General features: G+C 46.8%; 1 protein-coding gene and 1 long non-coding RNA gene across 2 annotated transcripts in view; one reads left to right on the forward strand and one right to left on the reverse strand.

Annotated features, from left to right (window-relative positions):
* PCLO (piccolo presynaptic cytomatrix protein) overlaps window positions 1–19296 on the reverse strand; it is a 1621199-nt gene that overhangs the window by 362443 nt on the left and 1239460 nt on the right. The window contains exon 19 of the mRNA XM_078674179.1: window positions 14762–14833. Within this exon, the coding sequence (XP_078530305.1) occupies window positions 14762–14833 (72 nt within the window). The remainder of the gene's footprint in view (window positions 1–14761; window positions 14834–19296) is intronic.
* Window positions 1–19296, forward strand: part of LOC144815422 (uncharacterized) — a 210661-nt gene that overhangs the window by 140810 nt on the left and 50555 nt on the right. The gene's annotated exons all lie outside the window — the stretch shown is intronic.

A 19296-nucleotide genomic window follows, 5' to 3' on the forward strand; every position in this document is an offset into this window, starting at 1 on the left:
ATGTACGTGACTAGGTCACAAGCAGAAAAATGGACGGACGCTACGGAAACTATTAGGGACATCCAAATGGCCAGCTCACCACAAGAATTGACTGAATGGGCACGGGTGGGATTAAAGGATGATGAAGGCTGCTGGCGGACAAAAGACACGAACAAATGGTTGCTACCCAACTCGTACCTGATCCCCATACTGACGATGGCCCATTCCCCTGCACACATAGGATCTGCCCCTTTGGCCGAACTTGTCTCCCGAGTTTGGCGTAACGATAAAATTACAGACTCAGCCAAACGATTAGTCCAGCAATGTCTAGTCTGCCTGCAACACAACCCTGGAAAAGGAACTGTCGTACCCCGGGGAGGGTTTGGGGTCCCCAACCATCCATTTGAAGTCCTACAGATGGACTATATCCAGTTAGAGAGATGTCAAGGACTGAAGTATGTACTTGTTGTTGTGTGCGCTTTTAGCAAATGGGTGGAAGCCTACCCGACACGTGACAACACTGCTATTGCCACTGCAAAAGTACTACTGAAAGAGTTCTTCCCTCGCTACGGCCTTTGCCGTATTTTATGGAGTGACAATGGCCCCCATTTTGTAGCCGAGGTTATCCAGCTCATCCTGAAAGGACTGGGGGTACGACAGAAATTCCACGCAGTTTTTCACCCCCAATCTGCTGGACTGGTCGAGCGGCACAATGCCACATTGAAACTAAAACTGGCGAAAATAGTGGCTACCACAGGACTAAAATGGCCAGACGCTCTCCCCCTAGCATTGCTGTCAATGCGTTCCACCCCCACCAAACACCACTTGACCCCTTACGAGGTCGTTTTCGGCCGGCCCATGAGTATCTGGTCCGCACCCAAACCGACATCTATTCACGACGTCCCGGACGTCCTAATGTCTGACTACCTGTATAACCTAACTAAAACACTGTCTGTTATTCATCATCAGGTGCTGCAGGCCATCCCCGATGCTTCCAGGGGCCCCGGACATACCATCCAGCCTGGAGATTTCGTCCTGATTCGGAACTTCCAGCGGGAGAAGAGTCTGGAACCCCGCTGGACAGGCCCCTGGCAAGTCTTGATCACCACCCGAACAGCTCTTCGAGTGGAGGGGAAGCGAAATCGGCTGCATGCACATCATTGCAAGAAAATCTCTCCGGCCCTGACGGCGACCGAAGACGTGAGCACCCAGGAAGAGCTCCTGAACAAAGACCGACCATCCCTGAGCTGCTACCCTGAAACAGAGACACTCGAATTGGCGAAATTCCCTGATCCCACTGTGCCATCCAGAGAAGGGTATAACCTGCGACGAAAGGCTGGAGCTTCGGTTAAGTAGACCACTGACTAAGTTATCATTCTCAGAGCGGCGGCCTAACACTACAAAGGCTGCCAGGAGAGAAACCAAACGAAGTCTGTGGTTCTGCCCACTACTGAGCACCTTGAAGATGATGGAAGCGCCCGATACGAAGATGATGGAAGCGACCGGACATCCGAAGACCCGCTACAGGAACCCGAAAACTGACAGTTTGCAAAGCTCAAAGACTATTGCTCTTCTTATCACTTTTCTCTTTTACCTCCTCCTCATGACTACCTTCTGGATCGTGGAAGAGAACACACCGGCTCATAAGACATTTCTAACGACTGCACAGCCTACCACCATGAAAGAACACTACCTGGTCTCTCTTTCACCTCAAATCCAAGAAAGGCGTAAGGAGTTCTGGAACAACTCCTTCGTACTGTTGCTGCACCAACACAACCTTGCTGCAAATGCCACGAATTGCTGGATCTTTGGGTTGATACCACATGCCACCGGACATTCCATCCCCTTCATCCCTTCACCTTTCTCTGTTCATGGCTCCTGCCTTGCCTGGCTGATCCTCTTGCAAGAGAGCTACAGAGACAATGCCACTTCCAGCGAAACTATGTCACACTTTTACCATGGAGTCTGGCTGAACAAAACCGGGGGAGCTGCTGCTCCTTTTTGCCCTCTATCCTCCAATGCCTCTGTTCACATGGACATCCCCGCTAAAGAAATGGTGGAGATGCAAATATTCAACAATCCAGCCAGACCCACCTTCTCCTACCTCCGAAAACGAACAGCTGCCACCCTGACTGTGGCCCTATCTGTCGTCAATGTCTCGGGCCTCGTATGCATCACAGGCCATGGGACACAAATGGTGGGCATAATTGGAAAAACAGAATGTAGCAAGTAAATCAATTCTTATAAGCCAATGTCTATAAGGTGGACTACATAGCAATACACACACAATATAGAGAAAGCACAAAATGTCTGATATAAAAATATATATTCTCTATTTATTTTTTCATATTTTTGCTCTTTATATATAAGAATTTGATAACAATTTAAATACAAAATGATCAGAGAAAGTACAAGACTATACAGACACAAATACAAAAAACAAAAAACAATGTCAAATGACCAGTTGGTATTGGGACTATTGACGTTGGCAGTGCGGTGAGATGGAACACTACGCGCGTTTCGGCCACAGCCTTCATCAGGAGACCGTCATTTTCCACCAAACAACAAAACGAATATTTTTTTTTTAAATTGTATTTAGGATCAGAGGAGAAATACAGTGTAAACGTATTCAAAATATGCTGACATCTTCTTATATTTGCTTTCGTAGACTGCGTAAATTGGCTATCGTCAGAAAATATTCTGCTTTATGCCGAAGCTCCCTCTAGGGGCTGTTAGGAGAGGCGTCTTCATAGAGTAAAAACATCTTTTATATAGCAAGGTTCTGTTGAAAAAATAATAAATATTTCGATGTATTGGGGGTTCTGTTAGGGATTTACTCTGCTATATGTCGAAGCTCCCTGTAGGGGTTGATAGGAGAGACGTCTTCATCGAATATAAACCATCCTCTGTCTAGCGAGGTTCTATGGATAAAATAAATATTTGGATGTATTCGGGGTTCTGTTCGAAAAATCCTCTGCTATTTGTCGAAGCTCCCTCTAGGGGTTGATAGGAGAGACGTCTTCATCGAATACAAACCAACTTTAATCTAGCGAGGTTCTATGGATAAAATAAATAGTTTGATGTATTCGGGGTTCTGGAGGGACGGCAATGCACGCGTGCAGAAGGATGATACCTCCTCATGACTACCTTCTGGATCGTGGAAGAGAACACACCGGCGCATAAGACATTTCTAACGACTGCACAGCCTACCACCATGAAAGAACACTACCTGGTCTCTCTTTCACCTCAAATCCAAGAAAGGCGCAAGGAGTTCTGGAACAACTCCTTCGTACAGTTGCTGCACCAACACAACCTTGCTGCAAATGCCACGAATTGCTGGATCTTTGGGTTGATACCACATGCCACCGGACATTCCATCCCCTTCATCCCTTCACCTTTCTCTGTTCATGGCTCCTGCCTTGCCTGGCTGATCCTCTTGCAAGAGAGCTACAGAGACAATGCCACTTCCAGCGAAACTATGTCACACTTTTACCATGGAGTCTGGCTGAACAAAACCGGGAGAGCTGCTGCTCCTTTTTGCCCTCTATCCTCCAATGCCTCTGTTCACATGGACATCCCCGCTAAAGAAATGGTGGAGATGCAAATATTCAACAATCCAGCCAGACCCACCTTCTCCTACCTCCGAAAACGAACAGCTGCCACCCTGACTGTGGCCCTATCTGTCGTCAATGTCTCGGGCCTCGTATGCATCACAGGCCATGGGACACAAATGGTGGGCCACAGCACTTGCCGCATCACCAGAACTTTGTACTCAACCGACCCACCCTCTTTTGTCACCTCCCCAAACATGTACTTCGTCTGTGGTACAAAAGCCTAAACCTGGCTCCCAAAGGGCTGGGGAGGTACCTGCTACATAGCCTTCATCCTTCCTCCAAACTATGTGACTCCGGCAAACCATCACCGACAGAGACGATCAAAGGACATCGAGCAGGCCGACTCCACTGGAGCACAATTCTTGGATGCAATGAAAGGACTTGTTCCACTCTGGGGTCCGATGGCGAACAGTCGTGCCATTCGGCATTTATCCCAGGCAGTCGAGACAACAATGAACATTACAGCTGGTATCCTCACAAACAATACAGCCGAGCTTCAGGCGGTCCGTCTGGTGGCTCTTCAAAACCGCCTTGTTCTAGATGTGGTTCTGGCGGACCGTGGAGGAGCATGTCGTATCATCGGGTCCAGCTGTTGTACCTACATAGCAGACAATTCACCCTCCGTTTACAAGGCATCGAACACCTCCACAGACTCCCCTCAGAAGTTCATCAGGAACAAGAAGGATGGTCGCTCGGGAGTTGGTTCTGGAGTGCTGTAAAGGACTGGGGATGGAGATTGCTCATGATTGTACTGATACCAATCGTCGTAATATGCGGACTCTGCCTGGGTATTCAATGCTTGCCACCTCTGTGTTCACTATTTGTTAACTTTGTTTGCCCTAAGTCTCCGAACTTTGAAGCTGAACGCATGAAAGCTGTGTATGATGTAGAAATCCGTAATATGATGGGGATAGACATAAATTGACAAGCTGGCTAGATATGTTGAAAAGGGAGGACTGTTAAAATCTAGATTGCGACGTAAACATTATCGGCGCCATCTTGTCCCCTTTTAGCTCAAATGCGCGCGTAAGTAGCAGTCATTTTGAATGCCATGGCCTCTCTGCCCACTGCCGATAGCCAGCGCGTCTCTCTCTCTCCCTCTCTGACCCCGCCAGCATCCCCGCGCGCTGACAGCCCACGTTCTCACATGCTTGGACCATAAACCACCCCTTCAGCGCGGCCCTGCCTCGGAGCCACATCCCGTACCCGACTAACACCCCCCTCCGTCCCTCTTATGATCACGCATCCTTTGATGAACCCCCTTCCTCTGTGCCCGATTGTCCCGCCCGATCCCAGGCCATCACCCAGCCCTGCGGATACAGTTTATTTCCCCTTACAGTAGGAAGCTGTCCCTCTTCAAAGAATCTATGACTGATAAAAGCCCCCACCCCATGAGATCCGATCAGCCGCACACATTCCGGGAGCCGGCGGGATATACAGCTGCGCGATAGTCATCACCTACTGAGATCAGGGTGGGGACTTTTGCTGTAAATATGTGTGGGAACGGGTTTGGAGCGGGGATTCCGAGGATGCCTTTCCGTACATCAAAGTATTGACAAGAATGTGTTTTATGTAATAAAGCAATAAACCTGTGTATAAGAGGCCAGGCTTCAAGGATGCGTCTAGAGCACCTCGAGAAGATATCCTGTTGTCTGATTTGACGTGTTCTGCTCCGTCGGAATAAACTCCTGTTTCCTGCCTTCTGTCTCCAGCGCCTGCCTCTTTGTTTGGTAATCTCGAATGGTATGAGAGGCGGCTAACGCCGGGCAAATACTGAGGGGTTCTTGGTCGAATTCGGCCCTACCTTTCTACATATGGGTTGGACTGACCATGCTTTTGTTGTAATGACGGTCCCGCTCACTGAGCCTCGTAATTCAGATATCGTAAAGCCGGTCTTTAAACGCCCATGGCGTAAGTTGAAGCTAGAGGAGTTTCATGATTTCCTCGCTGTCAACCCTTTGGGAAGTTACATGATTCTGAGTCCGATTATGGCTCGTTCTGTGACTGGATAAAACATTGTCTTGACTCCTTGATCCCTGCTAAATGGTTTAAGGGGCGATCTTCCACTACTAGCCCTGGGTACAATGACTCCTTGACTATGTTAAGGAAAGCATGTGAAAAAGCCAAACGGGAGTGGAGAAGGGATTATGACTCCGAGAAAAAGCTATGCTATCTCACTAACATCAAGCAACACCTTAAAGCCATCTGTAAAGCTCGTGCTGCACACTATGCTAGCGAAATCAAGTTGAGCCCTAACCCAGCAAAATGTATTTTTAAGATTCTTAAAGACCTTAGGTCTAGGAAAGCTACTGTGTCTGATATATCGTCGGCATAGCAGTGTGACGATTTAGCCACCTTTTTTGTGGAAAAGGTTCGCGCCATCTATCAATCTTTTCCTTTAGTCTCTAATCATTCCATCCCTTTGCTCCCCGGCACTGGGTCGCGGCCGACCTTGGCAACCATCCCTTGTATGCCTCAGGAGGAGTTCACTCGGCTGAGTGGTAAAATTAAAACTGGCTCTCCTGCTGACCCTTTGAGGCCAATGCAGTTCAGAGATTCAATCTCTAATTTTCGGGCTCCACTCTGTCAAATAGTTAATTCCTCCTTTTCGACTGCTATTGTTCCTGCACTGTGGAAACAGGCTTGGGTTTCCCCCATTCTTAAAAAACCTACATTGGATTCTTCCAAACCGGAAAACTTTACACCCATTCCTCTTCTCCCTTGGGTGGCTAAGGTTGCAGAGGCACAAGTCAACAACGTGCTTATTCAGTTCCTGAAATCTAATAACATCTTGGATATATCTCAGAATGGGTTTCGACCGGGCCACAGTACGGAGACTGCTCTCCTGGCCACTACTGAGCATCTGCGGTCCATTCTTGATGCTGGTCAAAGTGCGGCACTGATCCTGTTAGATCTCAAAGCCGCCTCTGACACGGTTTCGCATGACATCCTGCTACAGCGGCTAGAGGAAGCTGGAGTGATCGGGTCGGCTCTAGAATGGTTTAGATCCTTTCTGATCGAAAGATCGTTTGGAGTGTCCGCTCCCCCGTTTCTCTCTCAGGTCCATTCCATTAACCAGGGGGTACCCCAGGGCTCGGCCTTGAGCCCGTCGTTGTTCAATCTTTACGTCCAGCCTTTGGCAGTTGTCGCCAGGCAATGGGACCTTGTTATGGTCTCATATGCCGACGATACGCAGCTGGTTGTCACCTTGGTTGAAGGGTCTTCCCCGAATGCCTCTATGTTTAGAGATGGAATGGCGACTGTAGCCGAATGGATGGCTACTAATTGCCTGCAACTTAATGCCAACAAAACTGAGGTTTTGTTGGTCGGGAAGAACGCTATCCTGTGGAGTGAGCAGTGGTGGCCAAATGTTTTGGCCGATGTCCCAACGCCAAAGACTCTGGTCAAAAATCTTGGGGTGTAGATGGACTCATCTCTTAGCTTTCAGGATCACACCAGGAAAGTGTCAGGCTCATGTTTCAGCCTTTTGCTGGGTCTTAAGCCCCTTTTGAAGTTTTTCGATCCCGCCACACGTCAGCTGGTTGTACAGGCGACCATTCTCTCTTGCCTGGACTATGCCAGTTCTCTTTTACTTGGGGCAAATAAGGCTGAAATTCTTCGGACGCAATGTGTCCAAAAGGCCGCAGCCAGAGTCCTGGCAGGTCTCCCGCAATTCTGTTCTGCTGCTGGCACCATCCGGAGGCTGTATTGGCTTCCTATGGAGAAGCGTATTCAATTTAAGGCACTGTGCCTTTCTTTTACGATAGTGAAACTTGCTAGCCCCAACTTGCTGAGTAACTTGCTTGTTCCATATGTTCCCTCCGCAGGCTGTGTTCGGCGGGGCAGCAGCTGGTTGTTGTCCCGCGGGTTAAGCGCAGCCGTGCGGGAGGCCGGTCCTTCCGTTACATTTCAGCTAGGTTGTGGAATTCTTTGCCTGAACAGATTTGCGGCACAGATTGTCTACTCGCCTTTAGGAAAGCTGTTAAAACCATTCTCTTTCCTTTAATTTAGTTTATAGCAGCTGAAACGGTTTCAGGTTGTTGTGTGTGTTTTACTTCGTAGCTGGAAGCGCCGCGACGCCCCTTTGCTGGGGCAGCTGCGCGCTATATAAGATGCAATAACATAACATAACATAACATAACATAGTGCCCTGTGTGTGCCCAGGACCTGTAAATCAAATGCTGCTAATTGGGCTGCAGCACTCATTTTGCCAGCCACAGAGGCAGCCTGTAAAATGTAACTCTGGCCTGTCATTGTAGAGCCTGTGTGTAGTCTGGGACTGCCATGTCGACTTGGTAAGTACACACACTTGCCAGGCCCTAAACCTTCCCTTTTCTACATATTAGTCACCCCTAAGGTAGGCCCAAGTTACCCCTGTGGCAGGGTGCATTGTATGTGAAATGCTCTGATGTGTGTGGCATGTCCTGATAGTGAAATACTGCCAATTATGTTTTTTTACTATTTCACCGCTACCTGTTCCCATAGGACAGAATTGGGAGTTCGTTTATAACATTTTATAAACATAACTGGCTCTGGGAACAAGGTAGAAAAATAAGGTTTAGTAGGCCTGAACTCAGAATGTTAAAATGCATCTTTTGGTGAGGGTGACTTTTTCTTTCTGTGTTTGAAAATTCCACTTTTAGAAAGAAGGTATTTTCTGCCTATCTATCCAGTGTGCCTTTTCTAGGTTTGTGTATTGCATGTCTGACGTTTGGATGACAGGGGCTGGAGAGGTCTGAGGAGTCAGGGCTGGGCTGAGTAGACCTCGGCTGCATTTAGAATAGGGGGAGGAGATTTCCTTTCACCTGAATGGGCCTGGTCTGCCTTTAACAATGCTGTCTCCACCTCCTGCCAGAAGCTGCACCAGTTCAGAGGACTGAACTGGTTTCGGCTGGGTGCAGACACTCTCTGCCTTCAGAGAACAAAGGAGTTTGGTGTATAAAAAGAGGGGCCCAGACCTCAGACTTTTAGATCACTTCTGGGTAATCAAGAGGAACCTTTGCCAAGGAGAAGAGCTGGATAAGCTGAGGAGGAATACTGCCCCTGTGCTGCTTGCTGTCTGGTTTTGGCCTGCAGTGGCGGCTTGCTGCCAAGGAAAGTAGAAAAGGACTTGCTGTTTGCTGTGTCATCTTGAGGAAGATCTCCAAGGACTTGAAACTGAGCTTGCCTCCCTGAGGTGGTGAAGTCTCAGGGACACAAAGACTTCACCACCAGCTCCCATGAACTGCCCTGCTGGGAGTTCTGACCTGCAAGACGTGCCTGATGTTGTTTCGGGCCTCTGGAGAACTGTTTTCCGCAGGGAGCTGGAAAATCGACGCAACGTGGAAGAAGTGAGACACAGTTGCACCCGTTTTCCGCTGCGTCGCCGAAGAACCCGTAGCAGAGCCTGCCACTGCTCGAGAAATCACTGCACGCTGTGTCAAGTGCTCCAATCGCCGAAGTATGGGACCGACTTACTGATTTTGATGCAAGGCCTGCAGTGGGGTTGCACAAGTTCATGCATCATACTGGATCATAGCATTGCATCGAGGCGCAAAGTTTGTCGCATCGTTGGGGGACGCAGTAAGAAACAGACGCATCACCTCCCCTGCGCTGCAATAAGGAATCAACGCATCACCTCCCCCGAAGCAAGGAATTGACGCATCACCTTCCCAGTGTGTAAGGAACCAATGCACCACTTTCCCTGTGGCCAATTTGTTTGTTTTGCATGACACATCCAAGGTAGTTTGTGACAAAAGTGTCACATTTACAACTTGCATTGAACTGAACTATTTATACCATTTGAAAGCCTTATTTTTAATGCTGTAGAGTGGATTTTTGTTGTGTGGTCTTGTTTTGGTCTAGATAAAGATTACTTATTTTTCTAAACTGGTGCGGTATCCATTTGTAGTGCTTTCACTTTATTCCTGGATGTGTTCACAAAAGGCTTACACATTGGCTCTGAGATAAGCCTGTCTGCTTGTGCCAAGCTACCAAAGGGGTGAGAAGGGTTTATATTAGAAGTGTATTCCCTTTATTCTGACTAGCATGGGTCCCTATTTGGACAAAGGTACCTACCTCTGCCAACTAGAGACCTCCATTTATAACACCGTGTCGCCTTGATAACCAGAGATTCCCTTCATGACATAGCACCAGTCAAAGCTTCCCTCAGGAGGGTGGGGCCAGCTGTGAGCGAGTTTGCTGCATTGGGTCATTTTGATTTCACTAGGGCCACCGGGATTGTTTGCATTCATACCGCCAGCCCGGCCGACTGTTGGCAGACCACCTCCCAGCTCAGGGAGCTTGACGTGTGACCAGCCCTGAGCCAGGAGACCAACACTCCCTTAAGTCCAGTCGGAGCTTAGGTTCTGCAGGGTGATTCAGTCCTGGCTGTCGATCGGTGTATTATGGACAGCCAGGAATGCCTTTGGAACACTGTGTCACTCGTTGTGCAACAGCCCACTAACTCCAGGATTGTCAGAGCCCTGCTTGTCTGCTCCCTCACTGGGACATTCTTGTTTCCTATCCCCTAGTGGAGACAGTTGTTCTTGGACTAAAATGACTGTAATGGCCCTAAAAGAAGCAGGTGTTCTAAAGCACTATAATTGCTTACCTGCTTTAGTTAAGTATAACTTGAGAAGTATTGATTAGATTTTCATTTGGTCTTATTTTAACCAGATAAAAAATCTTTATTGTTCTACACTAGTGTGAAGTTTTTTTGTGGTGTTGTCACTGTGTTACAGTAAACATTGTGTTGCACAAATACTTTACTTCAAAACCAAAGGTAGAGAGCTAGGACTATCGGACGCCCGTCCTTGTACCTGTATATATTTGTAACCAAAGAAGACGGCCTAGAGCAAAGGGCTATGACTGTCTGACATGTCTGACATTATAGTGTCTGGCACCTCAAAGGTTTGTTAATAAAACCCTCACTCCGTTACACCTGATAAAGGGTCCCCGTGGAGCTTCTCCACGGGGACCCTTCATCAGGTGTAACGGCGGGAACCTCCACCACGAAAATATGTGGTAGGAAAGAGGCGCATTTTTTTCCCCCTATACCAAGGACAAGGTAAGCCAGCCTAATACCGGACCAATGTATTCTACATTTTGAGAGGACCACATACGGTCAGTCCTCTATGCATGCAAAGCACTCATTAGTGAGAGTGTTAAAATGCTAATCATGTGGTAATTTTTTGCCACTCACTTTTTTTCACGTCACCCACTTTGATTAGAGAGGTCCTGAAGAAAGCCCAAATATTTCTCTAACGGGCTGAAACATGTTGACCATCTGAGGACAAAAACAGCTACACATAGGACTTGTAGCATATTATCCACTCTCTTGCCTTTTTAACCATACCACAGACCACCAAGAATAAACTAACGGGTAGCAGTCTGTAGGTATTTTTATAGTTTTTCACTCACTTCATCACACTCACTACACCTCAAAACCCGCTCCATTTTAAACAGGTGTCGTAGCACAGCTGGGTAGCACTCTGCTACCCGGCTGCGAACCGATGATGAAGCATGACACCAACCAGGTTGGTGTGTGGGGGTTTTATTAACAAACCTTTGAGGTGCCAGACACTATAACGTCAGACAGTCAGTAGCCCTTTGCTCTTGGCCGTCTTCTTTGGTTACAAGCACAAATACTTTACACATTGCCTCTTGAGATAAGCCGGACTGCTTTGTGCCAAGCTAATAGAGGGTGACCACAGGTTATCTTTATTGTGTCTAGCTCACGTTGACTAGAGTGGGTTCTGCTGGCTTGGGTGTATTCCTTAGCCAACCCGAAACTCCACTTCTAACAATGGTGATCAGCAGTGAGGATACAACTTATTTTTGTGGAGTACCTTACAGAAAATTGGTGTACACAACTATCCATATCTAGACCAATTCAGATCAATTGTCTCTAATCCCCATTAGCAATTTGCATTTTTAATTTTTCAATTCTCCCTCATTGACATTTAAGTTTTCACTCTAAATCATATGTCTGATTGGTGGTTCTGCATTTGCACCTGCCAGAATGTAGTTTGAACTGGCCAATCTTGAGGGTTACACTCAGGGACTTCTGCATGGAATTTGAGCTTCCTGTAAAGAGTACCACCAAGAAGGTGGAGCTGCAAATGGCACTGAGAGCCTTTTCAGAAGCCAATGCTGTATTAAATGAGACCCCAGAGGAGGGTGAGGCTGAGGAGGAGCTGGATGTGGAGGATGACTTGCACCGGGGTTTGAGAGGAGGCCGTGGGCTGCTATCTGTGGGGGAGGTATACAACTTACTCCCAGGTATCAGGGCCCTTTCCAGGGCAAGGAGCAGGGTGTTACCCAAAGGCCAGTCCTATGGAGCTGGAGGAGAGCCAAAAGAAATTGAATATTGAGGAGAAAAATATGTTGTCGGCTCAGGAATTGAGCCCGAGAGAGCTGGACATCAAAGCCAGACAGGTTGACACTAGCAGTGATGGTGGCAGCAATTCGTCCATGCACTCTCAGAGGAGGGTCCACACACCCTAAGGTCTGGTGTTTGATTTTGTGGGGTCGGACACTCCACTAGCCTGAGGAGGGAGTGATAGGATGAGGGCAGCCCCATGAAGGAGGCCGCAATCAGAAGGTTTGGTCTGACCCCAGAGAAATTAGTCAAAAGATTTCCCAATCGACCTAGGTGGATTGTGTAGATTCTTTCTGCAATGGTTGGTTGGGTGAAGGGCAGTGCAGTGAAAGATTGTCAGGGACTGCATAATTTGTTTGCAACTGAGCCTTTGCTTAGTCTTTGTTTTCCAGAGCTGTGCCAGCACCTTGCTGATAGTGTCTCACTGACCCCATAGACTTTAAAAAGGAGGTGGACCACTGGGTCAGCACCGGGGTCCACAAGGAGGTATGTGGGGGGATCAAACAAAGGTGAACACAGTCCCAAACATAAGAAGGGGGGACAAAAAGAGCAAGGAGTCCTTTAAAGGGCCCAAAAATAGTTCTGAGGGTCAGGATTCCTATCACCCTTCTTGGAGAAGAATGGTTCCCTGCTACTAAGTCTGAAGAGAAGGTTTCTATAAAGTGCCAAGAGTGTCAGCAAGAAGGGCACTACAAAGGGGATGCCAAGTGTCCCAAGCAGGCAGAGCCCTTCACTGGTGGGGAGTGGGGTTGGCTAGTGTAATGCTCAGGGAGGAGATGGCCCTAGATAGTGATGGCAAGAGTGTACAGTTAACCCTAGTATCCCTTGGTGATGAAGAGATGGTACATAGAGCCCACACACCTGGCAATATTAAAAAGTACATTTAATAGGTGTCCCTCAATAGGCAGAGGGTGGAGGTTCTCAGAGACAGAGGACCCAGCATGTCTAACATTTATGTGACAAAGTGTGAGCAAAATACAAACTGTTTGCCACAATTTTTTCAATAGTTCTTTTAGAGTCAATATTACAACACCCTTGTGGAGGGTTGTGTTTGCTGTGCACACCACACAAAGTAGAGACATGTTTGAGTTTGCCTATACGTGGCATTTGTCCCATCTAAGTTATCTTGAGTAAAGTAATCCATGTGATACTTTGTTACAATTTGCATTATTTGTTTACATGCCACCTTTTTCAAAGTTTGCCTGTCACAAGGAACCACAACAGTTCTGTAATTATTAATGTTTTATTAATTGTATAGCACAATGATACCAAAAACATTTCATTGTGGAAACAACAAGGTAGGTGAAAAAAAAGAAAACAAACCAAGATAAGGGGATTTTAACAAAAAGTGTTTCAATGATTTTTACTGCCTAAGTACTACTGGAACGCTTTAGCTTGGGAGAAAATAGAGGATTGGGCCCCCTCAAGTCGTTCTCTCTTGAGCCTAGGAACATAAAGATGGGGAAGATTTTTTAGCACATGCAGGCTCCAGGTAAGACTATTATGCAAAGTTGCTTTTTCTTTGTGGGGATGTTCACCCACATCATGTGTTATGCATGATGCCATTTGACTGGAAAGAATCTTCCTATTTCTGGTATAGCACATTCCTGTGATGTGAAATGGGCTTTAGGTGGGCAAACGGGAAAAGATCTCCAGCGTTTAATTTTTCTTTTCGTTCTGAATCCGATACATTCTTCTATGTGAAAGCACTGTTTGGACAGCCAGGAACACCACTAGCATTGTAGGAAGCAAGTGGAGGATGCTTGATAGGAGGAAGCTGGGTTGTGTTCTAGATACCCCACTTACGGCAGCATTTTTGACGTTTTGGAGGTGTGAGACCTTGTATTTGTGTGCGCCAAGGTAGATAGTAGATAGAATAAACAGAGTTGATATAAGAGATTTTCTTTGATCTAACTACTATCAGTTGTTCATCAACCGCAAGAATTGCCGAGTATGTCAAGAATACATGGGAATAGAGGTGGGATATGCTGACTACTTATCTGATCTAAGTCTCGAACTTCATTAATGAGGTATGGATAACTGCTTTGAACATGACGTCGCATTTATGGTTGATTTCTCTCCTAAAATGAGTGAAATAGTAAGGCTATAGCTCAGTCCACCGTGCAGCTACATTTGTGGAGCAAGAGTCGCTTTTGCCGCCATTTTGTCTCTAGACATATGCAGCCATGTGTGCTCAATGTAAAGCAGGTTTCAAAGCTCCGTGAAAAGGGTCAGCACCTTGTCACAATATGTACTGGAATCTTCAGGACATCCGTCCCTTTCATAAGAACATTTATAATCTTCGGCTGTTCATGTCAAATCTCTGATCTGCTTTGTGAGTGCAGCGTAGTTATAATAAACAACAGTTTTGCATAGTCTCAACCAACTTTCTCATCAACTCACGGGCTGTAATTACGAGTGAAAATGACAATTTGCCTAAATACTTTCATTCTCCATCCATCACACCATGTTGCATCTCTAGCAACCGAAGAACGCCAGGACTGATGAATAAATATAGCCATGACAGGGTTTTCCATTTAGGCAATTTGTACATCTTCTTATTACATAACTAATGCATGCCAAAATCATAAATATTGTATTAACGTGAATCCATCACGTAGATTCAATCAAGTATAGTCTGTTTTCGGCTAGCTCCCCGACAGTGTTATAATTAGCCCTTCACCTCGTAACTTATTCTGGTGTTGTGGTAATAATCAACAAATCGCTTTCACTTTTTCACTTTTCCAGCACGCGCTCACAACGTTATATCATCTACGAGAGGACTAAGAAAATATTGGGTACTTACTTCTCCCAGGAAGTCATTGGAAGAGAATCTATCGTAGTCCCAGACAGTCACTTCTAGTGTTTTCTTCTTGATCTGTAGGTAACATCAAAACATTTTACATGTCATTTGGCTTCATGAACTCTTTGTCACATTTATAAAGAAGCAGAGCTTTAGGTTTGGCTAAGGGCAGCTTTAACTGCCTCTCGGAGCTTACACCATGTGACTGTGATTCATCTTGGTCAGCCCACATGACGACCTTAGGTTGTGGTAACTGTCAGTCGTGTTATATGACGTTTTAACTCTTACCAGGCATAACGGCTATTTTAATTAACAAAAGTTGTAGGAGTCCGTACAGAAAAGGGGTGTCCTATTTGCTCCATTTTCTGTTGTGCAGTTAGAATGACAATATATCCCGAATTTCTTGAAGAATCTGTTATTAGTGACCGTTACAAGACATCTGCTTTACGATTATATATAGCATGGTCAGATCTTGGTCATTCGGGTACTCCCAGCCAATCACATATGGGGAAACAATCTAGCAACAGTAAAACCAGGGAATGCTTCATCACTGGGCATCTGATACCATACAGTGCCTTGGGCTTGTGTTGGCAGACCACTTGCCGTGTCTTTGAGTGCATCAGGCATGGTACAGAATTTAGTTGCTATGCATCCAGATGTTTCACCGGTAGGCTCCCTGACCCTTCAGTGGGTGGCTCTTTCCGACTGATTGACTGACACAAGGGGGCAAAGTGGTGAAGGGTATCATCAAGTCAAGAAGGCAAACGACAAGCTCTGTCACTTTAGAAACGCAGGGCTGCACCATATTTACAACAATATGGTGCACCCCTGCGGTTCGCCAGCGCTGGTGCTAAATTTTGCAGCCTAGCGCTAACGCAGGTACCCTTGCACCGTAGGGCAAGGGTGTCTGCGTTGCAGGGCAAGTTTGTTTATAACTTCTGTGTATGCTGCTTAATGCATTACACATAAAAGTTACAAAATGTCATTTAAAGATTGTTTATGTGCTGGAAAGGACAACTTCCAGCACATAAACAATAATTGGCGTTTCGCTCTTTCGATGTGTGCTGCGTTGTGCAGCACACATGGAAACAGCAAAAACAAGGAGAAATTAAACATTTCTTCTTGTTTTGCCAGGGTAAGACCAGGTTTCCCCTGGTCTTAATTTTGGTGCTGCCCGATATTTACGCCACCCTTGTAAATATGGGGCAGCATCAAAATCAATGGGTGTTGCGGTGGAACACCCACAGCATCACTCATTGCCCTCCCATTTCTCGCTATGTATAGTGTGAAAGGGTGCCTTATTTACAAGGCAGCATTAAACCACGTTAAGTGGCTTAACGCTGCCTTGTAAATAAGGCAAAGCCCCTATCGTCACCAAAACATCCTGAAACTTTATGTTGCGGAGGCGATATGGGCTTGTAAATATGCCAACGGTCTTGAGACAACTGCAAGCCTAAGTATCAATGAGAAGAGGACAGGTGCTGCTGAATAAAGTCTGCTGCCTTCCCAATTGTTGTTTCTACTGTGCCACCCACCACTAAGTGGCTCGTTAGTGCCATTGCCTACAAAAACAGTACAGTAACACTTGTCATGGATTTCCTTTGACTAATACAGTGGGCACATAATTAGGGTCTGATTCCGATCCCGTTAGGAAGGCCCTCCAAATGACTCGGTTCCGGAGAGCTTTCCAAGCAAATTGCGTTCCGGGAGTCTGTGCTACCAATTCTGATGCATCCATATAGTGACGGACACGGTTCGCTCGTACTCGAATTGAACTCTATGGGAGCCTGTGAACCAAACACGTACACGGGATCCCATTGCAAAAAAGGGGTGTTTGTGGGGAAACACGTGCACCCTGTGGCGGGCACCCCATGGTGCCCAACACACAGTGCGTAGCTGGATAAAGGAGGCCCATGGGTACCCCCACGGGCCTGATTCGGAGGGCCCCGGGTGAAGGGGGGCCCAAAATCCGATTCCGGAAGCCTTTTAGATCCGGGCAAACTGAATCGAAAAGGCTGCCCAAATCGTTAATCATACTTGCTCACTTGGAAAACCTAGTATAAAGAGCTGCACGAATCGGCTCCGGAGGGCTCTATCTCTTTGAATGCCTTCCATAATCGAATTGGTCAGTGCTAAGGCTTTACAGGCATCGTACTTGGTCGTTCGGAACTGTGAACAACTCGGTTGGAAACAAGGGCTCCAGATCGGTTTAGGCAATTCCGAACCCGATTCCGAGCACTTCTGACCGAGATCGGAATCGACCCATTAGTGTAGACAAAACCAATACAGAATCCACACACACTAGAGTAGCTGCAATCACATACAAAGTGAACAATTTAGCAGGTTATCCAAACCTAATATTTCCTGAGAGCTTTTAACATCATTTGTTTATATGCCTTTTGTTAATGTGAGATAAAGTTGTAAATGTAAATATCACGTGTGTGCTCCGCTAACACCATAACGGTGAACTGGTACCTGCTTTGTTTTCCTGAATTTCATAGCCTAATGCAGATCTTCAGTGGGGCCTTTGATAATGAGGTACAATAAATTCTTGTTTTAGATCTGGTGTTAGCCAAGACCATTTGATTTCATTAAACTATGTATACTATACTTAAATATAGGGCCTTTCATCCACCTCTCTTCATTCATTAGTCTGTTGTGCCTTTCACGTTGTACTTCCCCCCACTACAGTATATAGCACAGGGTAGTAGGTCAGCGAATGTAGGCCATGGGTTAACTTCATTTTGAGGAACTGCAGTTTGCTCTCCCACCGGCAGTATGTCCAAGCTAGTTCCCTTCGGTGCCACGTTTTTTGTTTATACTTTATAATTACTTTCAATCAATCAATCAATCATATAATTTGTAAAGCGCAGTACTCACCCATGAGGGTCTCAAGGCGCTGGGGTGGGGAATGCTGCTACTGCTCGAAAAGTCAGGCCTTGAGGAGTTTTCTATAGGTTAGCAGATCTTGGGTCTACCGTAGGTGGATGGGGGGGGTGTTCCAGGTCTTGGCGGCACGGTGGGAGAACGATCTGCCGCCGGAGGACGCTCTTCAGAAGCGGGGACTGTGGCGAGGGTGAAGTCAGCAGAGCGAAGCTGGCATGTGGGGGTGTAGAAGCTGAGTCGTCTGTTGAGGTACGTTAGTCCGGTGTTGTTGAGTGCCTTGTGTGCGTGGGTGAGGAGCTTGAAGGTTATCCTCTTGTTGACCGGGAGCCAGTGCAGGTCTCTCAGGAAGGGTGATGTGGCTGCGGCGAGGGATGTCAAGGATCAGGCGTGCAGAGGCGTTCTGGATGCGTTGGAGCCATCTCAGGAGTTTGGCCGAGGCTCCTGCGTAGAGGACGTTTCCGTAGTCCCACCTGCTGCTAACGAGGGCCTGGGTGACCGTTCTTCTCGTTTCAGTGGGAATCCACTTGTAGATCCTGCGGAGCATGCGGAGGGCGTTGAAGTAGGAGAAGGAGACGGCGTTGACCTGTTTAGTCATGGAGAGGGAGGAGTCGAGGATGACCCCTAGGTTGCCTGCGTGGTCGGTGGGTGTTGGAGCGGTTCCCAGTGCGGTGGGCCACCAGTAGTCGTCCCAGGCCGAAGGGGTGGATCCGAGGATGAGGACCTCCGTCTTGTCCGAGTTCAGCTTCAGTCGGCTGTTCCTCATCCATTCAGCGAGGACCTTCATTCCTTCGTGAAGGTTTGTTTTGGTGGTGTGGGGGTCCTTGGTGAGGGAGAGGATCAGCTGGGTGTCATCGGAGTATGAGATGATGTTGAGGTCGTGCCGACGGGCGACGTGGGCGAGCGGTGCCATGTAGATGTTAAACAAAGTTGGGCTGAGGGATGAGCCCTGGGGTAGGCCGCAGATGACCTTGGTGGCTTGGGAGCGGAAGTATTGCCTTTGTGTTTGGAGCCTGATGTGATAGCAGGATGCAAGACCTTTTAATTTTACTAAAGTTATGTGTATAATATAGTTATGTATATGGGTTTCAGGCAGACTTCATTTAGTAGTCTGTGTTTGGTGTCATTGACATTTTATTTTCACCCACATCACCGTGCATTTAGGAGAATGTACCAGCCCAGCCACTGGTTGATTTCACTACAAGTTATAGTATGCTTCCCTTTCACCAGGAATGCATCCACACATAAAATAGTTCCCTTCAGTGCCAGGGAGTGATATGGTGATGTGTATTTTTATTTTAGACAACATAAACTATTTTGCCAGCAACAAATGATTCTTTTTAGACTGATGAGGGCCCAGAAAATTCCCAAACAATAATGTTTTGCAAAAACCAGGACAAAACAAACATTACCAGAAAACTGATGAACAACGCCAGACCTTTTTGCTTTGCAAACGCTTGTTTAGATGGCCATATTAGCAGAATTTAAATGTCACAGGAAGTAGTAGTAAAGTTTGAATGTTATAGCCCCCTGAAAAATGAATATCTAAATTCATAGGTATCTTCTGGGTCCAAAAGTAATGTAAAGTGTAAGCTACATGTGTATAACCGGCCACTTTACCATACAAGATAATAGGGATGTTGCATTACGGAGGT

Source organism: Lissotriton helveticus, chromosome 1_1 (genome assembly GCF_964261635.1).
Source record: "Lissotriton helveticus chromosome 1_1, aLisHel1.1, whole genome shotgun sequence".
Taxonomy (NCBI): Eukaryota; Metazoa; Chordata; class Amphibia; order Caudata; family Salamandridae; genus Lissotriton; species Lissotriton helveticus.